Here is a 15,815-nt window from a genome sequence, read left to right as displayed (position 1 = left end):
GACACCATGATAGGCCCCTGTGCTTCCAGGCCGGTCACTTGAAGACTCCAGAGAAGCACAGCTAAGCTGTGTAAATCGCTTATCTTATTTTCCTTATCTACCCACTAGATGTAAGTCTCTCTAGAGAGAAGAATTTTATCTGTCTTGCTAATGTATCACCAGCACCTAGGATAGTGCCTGGCACACAGAATTTCCTCATAATAGTGGTTGGGTGAATGAATACATGAGTAAGTGCATCTATGTTTTCACTGGGACTTGGAGCCGACCCAGCCAGCCTATCTATGAGAGTGACTTGGCAACAATAGCCCTGATTGTTGTCAACTTCTACTGTGTCTTAGAATGTGAATGTGGGAAATGACAACATGCCTGATTCCTCCTATTCTTGGCTTGATTTTCTTCTGGATTTTCCAACTGCCTGCTCTCCACCCACGATGCAGAGAAATAAAGAATGGGGTTCATTATGTCTTAACAGGCCTGTCAGCTTAAACTAGACATACATTTCTTGTCCTTTCCTTCACTGAGCTGTTAATCTGGGTGCTTCACCGAATTGGTCCATTTCAGGGAGGGCAGAGGTGATTTTCTGCATGCGTGGTCCATGGATTAAGGTACTTTGGGGGCCCTGAAAATCATTTCTTTTTTCCCTTCCTTCCATTTTTTAAAATTTATCTCTTAAAAATTCATTCAGTAACAATTTATTGAGCCCTACAAAGTGGCTGGCATCGTGCTAGGCACTGGGGAGCAATACAAAAATAAATAAAACATACTAATTGCCCTCAAGCAGCACACAGTCTATTAGACATACAATGACTGCAAGGCAATGTGATCAATTGTGTTGGAGTAGCTTGTGGAGAAGGGTATGTTGGCCCAGGAGAAGGAATCAACATCTACTGACAGCAAGAGTCAGAAAAGGCCTCACCAAGGTGGTGACACAGGTGTAGTCTTGAGGCATGAGTAGAAATCGCAAACTGAAGAGGGGTGAAGGGTTCTCAGGCAGAGGCGAGAGCATGTGGAAAGGTTCCAAGTAATATTCCATGTAGTGGAAACCAATGAGGTGTGCCTGTTGAGTAGTGGGCACATGGAAACATCAGGCTAGGTGCATGCCTGGTATAAAGATGCTTATTCGCCATGCCTTTGTAAAACTAAGCTTTTGTCTATGGACAGTAGGTATTCATAACACACAGTAAGCAGAGTGACATGTTTGAAAAGACAAGTTTAGCAGTCGTGCTGTGGGTGGATTAGACAAGGAAGGAGTAGAGAGGCCTTTTTCAGTTTTTCGGGAGAGATGGGTTTAACAGATACTTAGGAGGAAGAAGTGACACTTTAACAAAAAACGAGGAGGGCACGGATCAGGGAGTAAGCTGCAAACAGATACTCATCTGTCATCCAAGTGAAGATGCCCAGCGGGGAGGCAGAGCTGTATATCTGCAGCTCCAAAAAGGTTGATGTCTGAGGAATGGATCCAGGAGTCATTTGGGATCCAATGGCATTTAAAGTCAAGAGAGTGGGAAGATCATCAGGAAAAGCCTTCACTGTCAGGCCCCCATGTTAATGGTTAAATTGCATGGAGGATGACCATTGGGTGTTAGATGAGTTTCGTTTCTTTAGGTCAGGGCTCTGTGGAACCCTAAGAGATGTTTCAAGAAGTCTGGGAACCCCTGGCATTTTAAACAAAACTTTGTTAAAATGTAGCTTTTTGTGAGCATAGAAACTATAGCTTTTACCAATTTCTCATAGGGGTCTGAGTCACAAAAGGGTTAAAGTCCACTGTGCTTCAATAAATATTTTATATATGCCCATGATACTTAGGACTTGAACTGAATTAAAGAGAGGCTTGGTTCAGGCTGGAAAATAAGTTCTGTTCTGTTCAGATCAAATCTCCATAAAAGTATAGTTCACATTAAAAGTATGTTTGTTCCTATAACAAAAGTGGAGGATTGAACTAATTGTCTACATGGTTTAAAATTATTACCTTTCCTTTCTGAATGAGATATCTATTCCAGGAATTCTTAAATCACCCTCTCTTTAGATCATTCTACTCACCACCATGATTACATACTACCTCTGGTTTTGTTTCATATTTTGAACTTGATCCAAATTTCTCACTTGACCATTACAGCACATAGTCAAGCCTGTCTCCTTAATAGCCTTCTCCACATAAAAGAGCTTTCATTGAAGGTTATACGCTTAATAGAATCTGACTACAGCATAAAATTTGCCAATTCTTTTCTGCATGAAAGGACACTTTGCAGAAAGTGAAAAGACAATGATGGAATGAGAAAAAAATATTTACAAATCACTCACTTATCCGATAAGGACCCAGTAACCCTAATATATAAAGAACCCTAACAACTCAACAATAAAAAGATGAATAACCCAATTTACAAATGGGCAAAGGATTTGAATGAACATTTCTCCAAAGAAGATTCATAAATGGTCAATAAGGACATGAAAAAAAAATGGTCAAAATCATTAGTCACTAGAAAAAGAAAATCAAAATTACAATGAGATACCACTTCACACTCAGGGGATGACTAGAATTAAAAGCAAACAAACAGAAAATAACAAGTGTTGGTAAAGATATGGAGAAAATGGAACCTTCACACATTACTGATGGAGATGTAAAATGGCGGCGCCATGTGGAAACCAGTTTGGCAGTTCTTCGGGAAGTTAAAGATAGAGTCACCATATGACCCAGAAATTTTACACATGGATATTTACTCAAGAGAACTGAAAACATTTGTTCACAAAAGAAACCTGCACACAAATATTTATAGTAGCATTATTTATAAAAGCCAAAAAGTAGAAACAACCCAAGTGCCCATCAACCGATGCAAAGTTAAACAAAATGTGGTTTATTCTTATAATAGAAATATTACTCCGCTATAAAAAAAGAATGAAGTGCTGAACAAGGATGAACCTTGAAAGAAACCAGACATGGAAATCCACATATTGCATGATTCCATTTATATGAAAAGTCCACAATAGACTAACCCATAGAGACAGAAAGTAGATTAGAGGTTGCCAGTGGGTGGGGAGAAAAGGGAATTGGGAGGTATGAGGTTTCTTTTTGGAATGATGGGAATGGTCTCGAATATACAGTGGTGATGGTTGCACAACATTCAGTGGATGTACCAAAAGCCACTGAATTGCAGTCTTTAAAATAGTTAAAATGGTGATTGATATGTTATGTGAATTTTATCTCAATAAAAACTACCAAAAAAAATCCCCACACCTGCCAATTGCCTTTAATTCTACCCCAGAAATAAGACAATCATAGGATCTACAAACTTTTAAAAAAGATCACTTCCGTTGTCTTTGCAAAAGTCAAATATTTTCACATAGGATAAAAAATCCTTATTTTGAGACCAGCAATACTTATTGTAACCCTGTTAAAAACTCAAACACATTGAAAAATCTCAATTAGTAAATAACTAAGGAAGTAGGGGAAGTAATTAGCATGCTTAGTGAGTACAATTCTACAATTTGGGACAAATAAAATGACACGGCATCCTATTAAGAGCTCTTCAACTTTATACAGGTATAAGAATCCACATTGCCAGCTAGTGTCCCTGCCTCTGTTTCTGCCAGAAGTGAAAGCTAAGCTTTGGTCATCGAAGCACTTCAGAATTCTTTTGCATTTCACACATTATTTTGGACTGAAATGATATGTTTCCATTATATACGTTTCCATAATAGTGTGTACCATTGACTTCCCCGTGCACGATGTTCCTACTTGATCCCCCAGACAGCTCGTTGTATTTCTATTTGTCTTCATATTATACATGGAGGGGAGGGAGGGATTTAATTTTTTTTTTTTTTTGAGAGGCTGATAATATGTTAAATAACTAACAAAAATTGTCCAGGTCCCAGTAAGAGTAATAACCATGATGTGGTGGGGGGAAAAAATTTTTTTTCCGAAGTAGTTCTCTCTGGCCTCTGTGTGCATCCCCCTCTCTTCCATTAACTCTTTCATGACTCGGTTCCTAAACCATAATTTGTGGGGTCTAGTGTGAAATAAATATGTGCAGCCCCTTGTTCAGAAATTACTAAGAACGTCAGAAAAGCATCCGCAAAAGCCACACACTTGGGCGCTGTACACCTCACAAAGCCGTGGTGTGGGGGGCAGGGGGGGGTGGTGGCGGGGGGAGGGGGACTCCTGGCCCCACTACCTCCTTCCTGTGGTTAGAGGTGAGTTCCTTAAACTCCCAGAACCTCATTTTCTTCACCTGAAACAGGAGGCTTATCATCCCCATCTCTCTCGTCGTCGTCGAGGCCAGGATTATTTTTTAAAGTCTCAAGCTTGAATACTATCACTTAACACGTTTTTAATGTTCCTGTGGGGAAGGGAGCCCTGAGTATTTCCATTGGGCATGAGTGGCAGGAAAGCCATTTGGTGGATTAAATAAGGGTCCTTCAAAGATTAAGGAAGAGGGGGGCGGGCAGAGAGGGGCTGCTCTCCCTCTCATCTCCGACCTGACACACTTTGCCTCGCTCTGTGTTTTTATTAGCTTGCATCCTCGGTACATCAGTGGCAAGGGTGATGAAACCGGTGGCAGATTTAACTGCCAGGCAGCTGGGTCACTGTCCCGTGGGTCTTGTTGTCATGCTGCGATCTTAAAGTGACCACGGCTGTTTGGGCTGCTGCTTTCCAAAAGACTCGGAGAGAGACCACTGAATAGTTAACCGGTGGGACGGGGAAGAAAGAGGCTGTTGCTTGCAGAAAGCACAGAGACGCTGCTTTGAGAAATCCCAGGGTGGCTGAATATCAAGAACATGGTTCCTGCTGTGGGCAGCTGTGTGTGCGAAGGGCAGCCTGAGGGCTTAAAATCAAATCTCCAGCACGGGTTGGTGCCCGTCCCCAGGGGCTTGGGCACTGGAGGCAGAAGGCCTGAGCGCTGTAAGAGGAAGAAACCCTCCCTGCTATCTATCGATGAGGGCTATCACTCGCAGTGATCTTTTTCATTGTTAGCAACCTGTGAATCATGTGTTCTAAGAAAAAAAAAAAAAGAAAGGAAAGGAAAGGAAAAGAAGACTAAGGAGAGAGAAAACAGGATGACTTATTTCACAGGAAAAATCTGCAGGCCCTTACCTGGAACCTCCTCATGTCCCTTGGGTTTCCTGCTGTTTTCAAACAATTCTGATTGCACTTGAGGAAAAATTTTAAAAAGAATCTGTGAAAAGAAAGCAATGTGTTACATTTTTTTTAAGTAAACACGTTTGAAGAGAGAATATCCATGCATTCTATTAGATTTGATTTGAAAGTGATTGTATTTCAGGCCTGGGGAATTTCAGCGGCCCTGCCTGGGAAGGAACATTGCTGACCCTCTGCAATTTGCAAGTTTGGATGTTTTCCGTGGCAACTCAGCTCCATCACGGGCGGAGGCTTGCAAAGTGGTTCCCAAGCGGGGCTCTGGCTTGTGCTCCCGCCCCAAGTTGCTAGGGGGCTCTCTCAGGAAAAAAAAAAGGGGGGGGGGTTTCCAAAGGGGCAGTGACTCCTGGGGAGCAGAAATGTCTCGCTCAGCTCCGAGGTTGGAAATGGCATGACTTAGCCCAGAGTCCTAGGGGTCCTCCCGTATGTGGCTTTCTGCTGGCCACACACACCTTCCTGCTCACCACCCCCAAACACCCTTACACACAGAGGGGGCCTGATATTTCCAGCCAATGTGTATACAAATCAGAAAATGGTATGTTACCACCCAAAGACAGAGTCAGCCTGTGCAGGGTACACGCTGGGGGTTTTATGATTAATAACAAGAGTGAATGTCCTTTGACTCCTTATAGATTATCCAGAAAATATAAAGGCACAGAATCATGGTCCGAGGTCATCATTCGCAAGACGTATTTTTTAAGCCAATAATCTCCTAAATGAAGTATTTTGTGCAATTTAAAAATGGGGCATCTTTAATCATCCACCAAGAAAAATGGCAGAAGCGGCCTTTTCAGCGATTTACGTATTTAATGTTTGCAATTTTTGTTTCAAAATACAATAAGTTTCTCATTTATTTTACTTGCAGAGTCTTTTTCCTTAAAAAAAAAAAAAAAAGTCCAGCTTTTGCAGTGCGAAAGTCCCAGGTGAGCGAGGCCTATTTCCCTTCCTGTTACTATGACAACGAAATTTTACCGCAGTCCCAAAGTCCCTCCAGAACTCTCACATCCATGCCTTGAATTAGAACTTTAAAGGAAAAGATAGACATTTCCCCCAGAATTTACCAGCACAAATAAGAAGAAATCAGCGGCGCTCCCCAAAATTCTTATTTTAAAGCAACGGTTGGTGAGCGGCTCGCACGCTGACCCCGTGTTTATCGTTAATTCTTTACAAATCACACAGAAGAACTAGAGAGCACTCCAACGGATGGTATTTCGCACTTTAAAAAAAAGAAAAAAGAAAACCTGATGGAAAGATAAACAGTAAATGATAAAGGAGGGGGATTGCACTTTTCGAGCGTTGTTTTTTTTCTTCTTCTGTGAATCTCTTTTTCTCCAGACTTGCTAAAAATAATTGGTCAAGTGTTGCTGACCCCCATCTAATGAATAAGGTTGGGTGTGAATGTAGACATAACAGCTAACTATTTTCCCATTATTTTATAACATCTGCTTTTCCCATCTCTCCTTTCATCTCCTCCGGGGCGGGAGGTGCCAGGCTCCCAAGGCCGCGCGCGCGGCGGCGGCGTCCAAACGCGCAACCTGCCCGCGCTCTCCCGGCGCAGCCGAGCGTCTGCCCGCAGCCCTCGGAGCGCTTCACAGCGAGAGCTGCTTTTCTTTCAGAAAAGATGGATTCGGAGTCAGACATTCTGTGTTTGCCGGGGAAACCGTCTTCCGTGTGTGCGTCCTCCGCAGCCCTCTGCGGGCTCCGGCGAGGCGCGGAGCCGCTCCCCGCAGACTCAGAACTTGCCTTGTCCCTGCAAAGTCTCTCCCCGAACAATAGTCCCCACCCCCGCTCCACCTCGCCCTCCAGGCCCCATCAGTGCTTTACTTCTCGCCTCCTATATCTCCTCCTCTGTCACCTCCACCCTAGTTTACCCCCCCATCCCCCACCCCCCCAAAAAATCCCCACTAGAATCAAATCAAGTGCTTTCTCTCACTAACTCCTTGATTTGGGGAAAGTTTCCCCACAATTGGGCTCCTTCTAATGCATTCTGTGTGTGTTATCCTTCCCCTTAGCCACCCCACCCTTCCTCCGAAACGTATCTGGCGAACACATTAATGTTCATGAAGGCGTTATTATAGCAATGGTGCGGTGGGTGGAAAAGTGCAAAGGAGATAAATGTTTACATAAAATCAAACTGATTTAGGGAAACAAGGGGCCTGCTGAAAGGCTTTATTCATTTTTAAATTAGGACCCTTAACAGTTCTTAGCATGGAAAACACCCAGCTTTGCCTCGTTTTTTTTTTTTTTTTTTGCTGGTTTTAACCTACACAGCCCCCCTGCACACTGAAGATATAACATTCTGTTCACAAAGGCTAAGAGAGGGGTGGAGGAGCGGGGAGCGGGGGCGGGGGAAGAATTCTCTTATATTGTATAGTACTTTGTAAAAGAGGCATAGTTATTTCTATTTCTAAGTGGCCAGCACCAGAAATTATGGCCTGGATAGTTTACACGTGGACCTAGAAATTAATTTAAAGGAATTCTGGGGCTTACTGACATCTCCAATTTTTTCTCTTTTTTTTTTTTTTTTGTACTGATGTCTTCCACCTGCCTCCTTGTACCCCTCCACCCATCATGCTCAGGGGCTTGGTACAGAACCCTTTCCTGACCAAACCAGCCATTAACCACAGGGTAACGTTCAGGAGCAAATCCCCTGGGTCCAGATCCTTCCGAAGGCAGAGGCTGCCTGCAAAATGCCAGCTCTCTCTACTTAGAAATGGGGAACCAAAATGAATTTCAAGATTCAGACCAAATGTGTAGATTCTCATCGGGATGGGAGTCATTTTCACTTCCTCCAGACAATGTTGACTACGTAAATGTGATTACCACTTAGCATGGTACACTTCACAGGGCCTCTAATCTCCTTCCTTAAGAGTATACACTAACAACTACAGGTTTATCCTCCTTTTATAGATAAAGAGGAACAGAGAGGTGGGGTCAGGCATGGAAGCATGCAACAGAATGATGCATCTCAGAGGGAAGGGGTGGGTGAGAAAAGATTAACCAAAGAACTTATATGCATACTAGAGGCCCGGTGCACGAAATTTGTGCACTCCGGGGGGGGGGGGGGGGGGCGCAGTCCCTCAGCCAGGCCTGCTTCCTCTCACAGTCAGGGAGCCCTTGGGGGATGTCTGACTGATGGCTTAGGCCTGCTCCCAAGCCAGCAGTCATCCTTAGCGCTGCCGCAGAGCCGCTGCACTCGCCAGCCATAAGCCCGGCTCGGGGCTTCTGGCTGAGCAGCGCTCCCCTGTGGGAGCACACTGACCCCCAGGGGGCAGCTCCTGTGTTGAGTGTCTGCCCCCGGTGGTCAGTGTGCGTCAAAGCGGTCGGTTGTTCTGCTGTTCAGTCGATTTGCATATTACCCTTTGATTATATAAGATATGCATAACCCACGAACACAGACAATAGTGCAGTGAAGGCCTGGGGAGGGGGTGGCAGCAGGGTGGAGGGGAGTCCATGGTGGGAAAAAGGAGAACATCTGTAGTACTTTCAATAATAAAGATACATTTACAATTATGAACTCAAGTAAACTTTAATTGAAAAATAATTTTTTAAAAAAGAATACTCCCCCCCGCCCCGAAAAAGTGAACTCAAACCCTCAGATTTCAATCAAGTTCCTAGGTCAACCAAAGGGCATTCCTTCACTCTACAAATATTTATTAAATGCTGACAGTGAGCTAGTCTTGATCTGCTACCAACTAACTTTGTAACCAAGTTACCTCGCTTCTCTGGGCCTTGGTTTCTTCAAGTGTTAGGAGAGTTTAACCAGATTGTCCCTAGGGTTGCTTCCATAGCATTACCATTCTATGCGTGCTAAGAAAAACACGGAGAGTTGTAAACCCACTAGAAATGGCTACATTGGGGGCAGAAACCACTGAAGGCAAAAAGATCATCACTTATTGAAGCCCAGCTGGAGGGGGGTACAGGGGTTTTCTGAGAGATATATCAAGCCCACTGCTCTGAGACTGAAAGAAAAGAGGCAGGGATGGCTGGTTGGTAGAAAATGGAGCATCTTGGCTGATGCCTCGGTCGGAGCTGGTGGTATCATGAGGTTGATGGGCAGGTTGCTGAGCGAGATGCACCTTCCCTTAGCATCCTTTCTCTATGCTTCCGAGGCAGGAGAAGGTGGCTCAGGAATATCATGGACCACAGCCATCTCTGTCCCTGCTCACCATCCTTTGTGGTCCATCAGCTGAAGGGTACAAGGGTCATAGAGGACAGGGGAAGAAGGCTAGCCAAATGCCTATTCTGTGCCATGCTATGTTCTTGATACTCATTGCCTCATTTATTTTTCACAACTTTGTAAGTGGCAAATCATCTCACAGCTAGGAAAAACAAAGGCGCCAAGAATTTATAAATTTGCCCAAGACCACACAGCTGGTAAGTGATGAAACAAGAATTTAAACCTTGGCCTTTCTGGCAACAAGTTCCATCTGGCGTTCCATGTTTCCTGCACCAATTAGGTTGTGGTGATGGTTGCAAGGCTCTGTGAATATACTAAAAACCATTGAACTGTACACTTGGAATGGGTGAAGTTTACAGTATGTAAATAATATTTCAATATGGCTGTTTAAAAAAACTTCAGAGCCCTGGCTGGTGCGGTTCAGTTTGATGGAGTCGTCCTGTACACTGAAAGGTTTCGGGTTTGATCCCCGGTAGGAGTGTGTATGGGAGGCAACTGATCAATGTTTCTCTCTCTCTCTCTCTCTCTCTCTCTCTCTCTCTCTCTCTCTCTCTCTCTCTCTTCCTTCCTTTCTCTAAAATCAATGAACATATTGTTGGCTGAGAATTTAAAAGAAAAAAAAACATGGTCTAAAAAAGCAAAAACAGCAACAATAACAACAAAACTATAAAGGATTCAGGTTTCTCGGAGACTGAAGGATGATAGCACACCAAGAGGAAAACATTAGGTCAAAGATAGTGGCATGGAAGTAAATGCCACTAGTTGAAAACCCCTGGTGAATTCATTTATTTACTGACTTGATCAGTTATTAAGTATGCAATATTTGCCACCAATTTTCAGGCACGATGGCAAACAAGATGGACAAAATCCTTACCCTCATGGAATACACAACCAAACTATTCAAAATATGCTTCTTCATATACTGAGATGAGTCTCTCGACCTCTGAATAAAGGGTCTGAGTACAATCCCAGTGGCTTACCTAGTACCCAATAAATCTCTTCTCTTCCCCATTCTCTGGACTATTGGAGCACTCAGCACTGTCTAAGTTAGCATGAAAGCTTCTAGGTGGCTCTAGACAAGTGCTGAGCATATCCCAGATAGAAACTGAGATGCAAACTAGATGCACAAATAGGATGTAGAGTTAAGGTCTGGTGTTAGGACAGGAAGGGATCTCTAAACCACAGGAAGGGTAACCACTTAATATTCATGCCATATTCTAGGATTATAACCAATGATCTGACTAGTACAGAACACAGTATAATATTTCTCCAGATGTGTGGAAGCAGCCATTCAATTTACCTCCAATTTGAAATCCAAACTCTAGTGCCTTCTAAGAAATTGTAATGCATAACATCTTTAGGAGAGCTCTATGGAAGGCACAAAAGCTTCTTTAAACAAAAAGATTAGAGGAGGTGTATATCAAAAGAATGTGAACTTGGCACTAGTAACAGCTACCATTATGCAGAGCCTTACTCTATGAAAAATAATTTGTAAAACACCTTTCATTTTGAAGTTTATTTCCTTTAAAAAGATCTAATCCTGCCTACTCTGGAAACAACCTCTGCGATGATATGGCTACATCTATGCACCATGGGGGTGCGAACACCCTCCAGGCTCTCCAAGGGCCAAGCACGGGTTTGCTGCAGTATCTGGTTCTCTCGCGGCCACCATGGCCACATAAGAAGGCTGGATCACTAAAGTCTGAGCCATTTCAGAATTAGCCTCAAACACTGTAGGTGCTTAAAGGTCTATGTCCATTGATTTTTGAGGAAAACACAACTTATCTGGATTAACTACTAAACCTCCTTTTCCAGAGTCCTACAAATTAAAATACAATTGGCTTCCCCTGTTTGGGAGTGTTCCTGAAAATAAGGTAACCCCTTTCCTTTAAAACACTCTCATATCATTTCTGAGCGCTACCAAGTATAGGGATAGGTTGGACCATAAAACTGTGTGTGAAAGGAATAGACAGTTGCCTCTCTTCTCCCAGGACCCTCTCAAGCTAACATCCTTTGAGAAGCCGTCAGAGTGAGAGCCTGAGCTGGAGAGCCCGAGGGCCACTTGCTCACTCTGCGCTTTGTGGTAGGAAAACCCCTGGCTGATGGGTTTCCACTTGTCACCAGTGTAAAGCACAAGGATAATGGTCCAGCTTTAATCTAGGTCTTTGCTGTGATATCCTCTTTGAACCTTCCAGCAACAGAGAACTCATTTTCCTCCCCCCAAACCTCCAACAGAATCCAAACCCGGCAGTCCACGTAAGGTACGCGCAGCCTTGGCCTGAACACCACTTGTTTGTGAGAAATCTGTTGATGGTTTAGGTGTCAGCCCAGGTAAGAAGCTCCAATGACCTAATGAGAGTCTCACTTAAGTCCACAAATTTAAGTAGACTCTGGGATGTCAGACTCTCCATGGGTTCTTACTGTGCCCTATAGACTTGACAATAGGGCATCTGAGAACGCATGGTACTTGAGATTTGCTTGGTAAGATGGCGCTGGTGCAAAGGTCCAAGAAGATCCATGGAAAGGGGGAGATGGCTTAAAATTTTTTAAATGAGTGGCTACTTTAGGCTTAAATCAAATACTCATTTTTATAAGCTGATTTTCTATGTAATCCATTTATTATACAAGCCCTTAAAAAGTAACTATCTATATATATATACTAGTAAAAGGCTAAGTGACCGACCGAACATCTGTCTAACTCTCTGACAGACTGGCCAGTACATATGACATGCACTGGCAATTTAAAAATAAATGTTGACTCGCATATGCGTGATACACATAAAGCTTTTACTGGCGCCAATCCCATGCATGTTTTAATTTTATAATACTAAATTATATATACTGTTTTGATGTGTAATTTTTTTGCAGTAACGTAATTACTGCACGAATCTTTCTTCTAATTAATTTCCCTTCAATGTGCATGAATCTGTGCACTGGGCCACTAATAAATACATTAACCTTTTGCACTCGGATGTCGAGTGTGACTCGACACAGTTAGCATTAAATCCCGAGTAGAATAAAGGAATCGAGAAAAAAGCAAGCGAGTGCAAAGGGTTAACAGAGTAGGTATAAACTCTAGTCTCCATACATTCCTATGGAAGGCTCATATTACCACTAAAGCTTATTCACCTAGACTTTTTCAATAAAAGGCCATTTCAGATCCAAAAAATTTAAGTTTACAGAAATTTTTAAGCAATAAATTTTCTTACTTCCAACTATACTCAACCTCTCTAACTGCACTTAGCTAAGGACTAGTTATGATGATGATTATAGTAATAACTAGAGGCCTGGTGCACAAATTCATGCATGGATGGGGTCCCTTGGCCTGGCCAGTGATTGGGACCAATCGGGGCCATCTCACCCAGTCCTGATTGGGGCCAATCAGGGCTGGCCAGCAGGGGGGGGGGGGGGCGGGGAGGGACCGTGGGAGGTTGGCTGGCCACAGGAGGTTGGCTGAGGGAGTGCAATAACCACCAGGGGGCAGCCCTGAGTTGAGAGTCTGCCCCCTGGTGGTCACTGCACATCATAGCTACCGACTGGTCGTTCAGTCAACAGGTCATTCAGTCAACCAGTCGTAACGGTCGCTTAGGCTTTTATATATATATAGCTAAATAGCTTGTATTTATTTACCACATATTGTTTGTCATGCATGCTTTCATTTAATCCCCCCAACTCTGAGAGTAGGAGAATTAACCTCCCCATTTTACAGAGGAGATGAAAAAGGCTCAGAAAGGTCAGATTACTTTCCCAAGGTCAGTTAGTAAGTGGAAGAGCTAAGAGTAGAATTCTGGTTTGCCTGACTCTTAGAAATATATTGCTCTGACAGGAGCTTGGCGAAGCTTCTTTTGAAGGAGAGGTGGGACACATTCCCAAGCAGCTCTTTGTTGTAAGAGACTAGTGCCTTGTCGATCTACTTGGGGGGGTCACAGCACATCCTTCATCTTACTCCCTGGATATGAGAGTGGAGTCATTCTTCGTGTTGCAAAACAAAACAAGGAAACAAACAAACAAACAAAAGTCTTTCATTTCTGTCAGGGACTTCATTCTCTAGAAATTCTGTGGCTATTTTGGAATATGCAGCGGAAGATAAGCAAGTCTATCAGAAATTTGGAAAACAAGATGTCTCAAGAACCCACATGGTCCAAAGATGGCACCGATCACATAGCTGCAGCCCTCTGCAAAAAGAATGTAGAAGACTGCTTGAGTGTGAGGAAGACTCAAGGCCATTTGTCCATCAAGACTATAATGAAAAAAGCCTAAAGTCATATGTGTAACGTAAGTTGAATTAAACCTTGGAAACCATTTTTTTGAGAATCAAGTCAACAAAGCTAACTTTAGAAAGAATTACCTGAGGGACAGAGGGGATTCTCCTACAGTGGAGATGTTTAAATAGACCATCGAGTTAATTCCTTTCATAGCAGATAATTTCAGACTTTGGGGTGTCCTTAGCAAGCCATTTTCACACAATGTCGAGTCTTCTGTAATTATTATAGTTATTACTTGCTTACTTAATATTTATTGGGGACCTTTACTTCCTTCCTTTGTAACATGAACTTGTAGGCCAGTAGTGAGGAATAGTTATGCATACACAGTGTTTGGGTAAATGCCTGATACCTAGTAAGTTAGCTCCTTCACCTATCACCAGGCATATTTGTGCCCCCTGTCCCCTGAATTGCCCTTTTTTCCCTGCCCCCCACCCCCGTTTTAAAATGGCCTGCTTTCCATACCAAGTTACCAGAGTCTTGCCACAAATTCAAATCTTGTTCTTCCTCTACATTCCTTATTTTTTTCACTATTAATATATATTCCACTTGTAGATCTTCCCTTAATTTTTAGGGAGAGGTTTTAAAAAAAAAAAAAAAGAATCTGTAATTAATCTACACAACAGATTGCAGGAAGAGAACAAAAACAACCAAAGATGAAGGGCCCAAATCCTCGTCACTGTTTTCAGTAAACAATGGGCAGGCAAAATAGTTCAGAGCTACTTACACTGACTCTGGTTCCTACCTGGCAACAGGCCATTTTCTATTTGGCATTCACGCCAATTACAAGCTCCTGGAAGTGGCATTTCAGTTTGGCAATAGTGCCTTCGTTACCAAACACACAGCCTCAGGAGTAAGATCTGCTATATTCATTTAGGCACCAGGAGGGAGCGACTTCCCCCACTGTGTAATCTGACTCCATATCGATAGACTTCATTTCAAAGCCATTTCATGATTTCTTCTGGAGGGAATGTCTCCCATCGCTCCAGTGGCAAGCAACTGACTGTAAACAGTGGCCGAGGTGCCAAAACAAGGAGGCCACTTGGATTCTCCACTTATTGTTGACCAGCAACACACTGCAGTTTCCGAGAACCAGAGGTTATAGGTTAGAATATTTTTTTCTTCTACATTCAGACACATCTTCCCTCTCCTGAATTCCATTACTTGGCACTACGAGACTCAACAGGGAAAAAGCCTCTAAAGAAAAGTCCTTGTGTTTGCACTCGAATGGAAATCTGACACCATTAATGAAAATAATAATTGAACTCTTTGGGCCTGACGTGGAATGAAACACACTAAGAGCATGTTTGTAATTCCAATTGTCCTCACAAAATGTCTTTGGAGGGCTCATTGCAATGTGCACGGCTCCATAGTCCTCGTTTTTTCTTTTTTTTTTTTAAAAAAAAACCTGTATCCTCTTTTTTTTGCTGCATCCCTTCCTCTTTCTTCTCATTAAGAAAAGGGAAAAAGACGGAGTGAAACCGAACATACAGACCGAGTTCAGGAAACATCTTTCAGTGAGGCTTCAGAATCAGAATACAAATCTATTTCCCTTTCTAATGCCATGACTACTCGGGTGAAGGAGAGAAATGAAGTTATTAGCCAGCCATCAGCTTAATGGGTCCTTACCGTCCTATTTCCTTAGTGCCCCTTCTGCCGTCTTCCCTTCCCCCTTCGTCCTAGGCCCTCCCCCCAAGCTCATCTATGCTAGGCTGAGCAGTGAACACCAATTACACCAAGAGCCCTTTGCTGCTGCCTGGTCCGCTGGTTTTACTGTTTTGCCAGATGGTTGAGGCCAATGTGTAAAACTCTCTACCCTACCATTAATTCATAACTTGGTAATAACTTTCCCACGGCTCCAGGAAATTGAAATGAAGTGCAAATGTGAATATTTGGAAAGGGAATCAAGGTTGGACAACTCTTCTGCACCTGCCAGAATAGATAACCAGTCAGACAAAAAGGTACCCACAGGCTGAAATGCTGCTTTCCCGAAGCTAAGTCTGACTGATTCAATAAGCAATATTGGATAAAGTGGCGAACGAAGTTCATAGTTTGGGCTTCTCCTGTCACAGCTTTCTCTCTGCAGTTTTCAGCTTTATACCTAGTGCACCTATGGGTCCATTCACTAGTGACCTTGAATTTGAGCATCTATGTAATATTATATTCTTATGACAGAGCCATAGATTAGCAGATATGAGTGCATTCTCTTGCTAAGACAGGACAC

At 43.0% G+C, this 15,815-nt stretch overlaps 1 protein-coding gene across 1 annotated transcript in view; it reads right to left on the bottom strand.

Annotated features, from left to right (window-relative positions):
* Positions 1 to 15,815, bottom strand: part of EBF2 (EBF transcription factor 2) — a gene marked incomplete at both ends in the record, with an annotated part of 200,516 nt that overhangs the window by 55,877 nt on the left and 128,824 nt on the right. Inside the window, one exon of the mRNA XM_079770420.1 lies at positions 5,090 to 5,171. Within this exon, the coding sequence (XP_079626546.1) occupies positions 5,090 to 5,171 (82 nt within the window). The remainder of the gene's footprint in view (positions 1 to 5,089; positions 5,172 to 15,815) is intronic.

This window comes from Cnephaeus nilssonii (genome assembly GCF_951640355.1).
Source record: "Cnephaeus nilssonii genome assembly, chromosome: 5".
NCBI classification, from domain to species: Eukaryota; Metazoa; Chordata; class Mammalia; order Chiroptera; family Vespertilionidae; genus Cnephaeus; species Cnephaeus nilssonii.
Note: the sequence above shows the minus strand (reverse complement) of the source record. Positions and strands in the feature narration are given on the sequence as shown.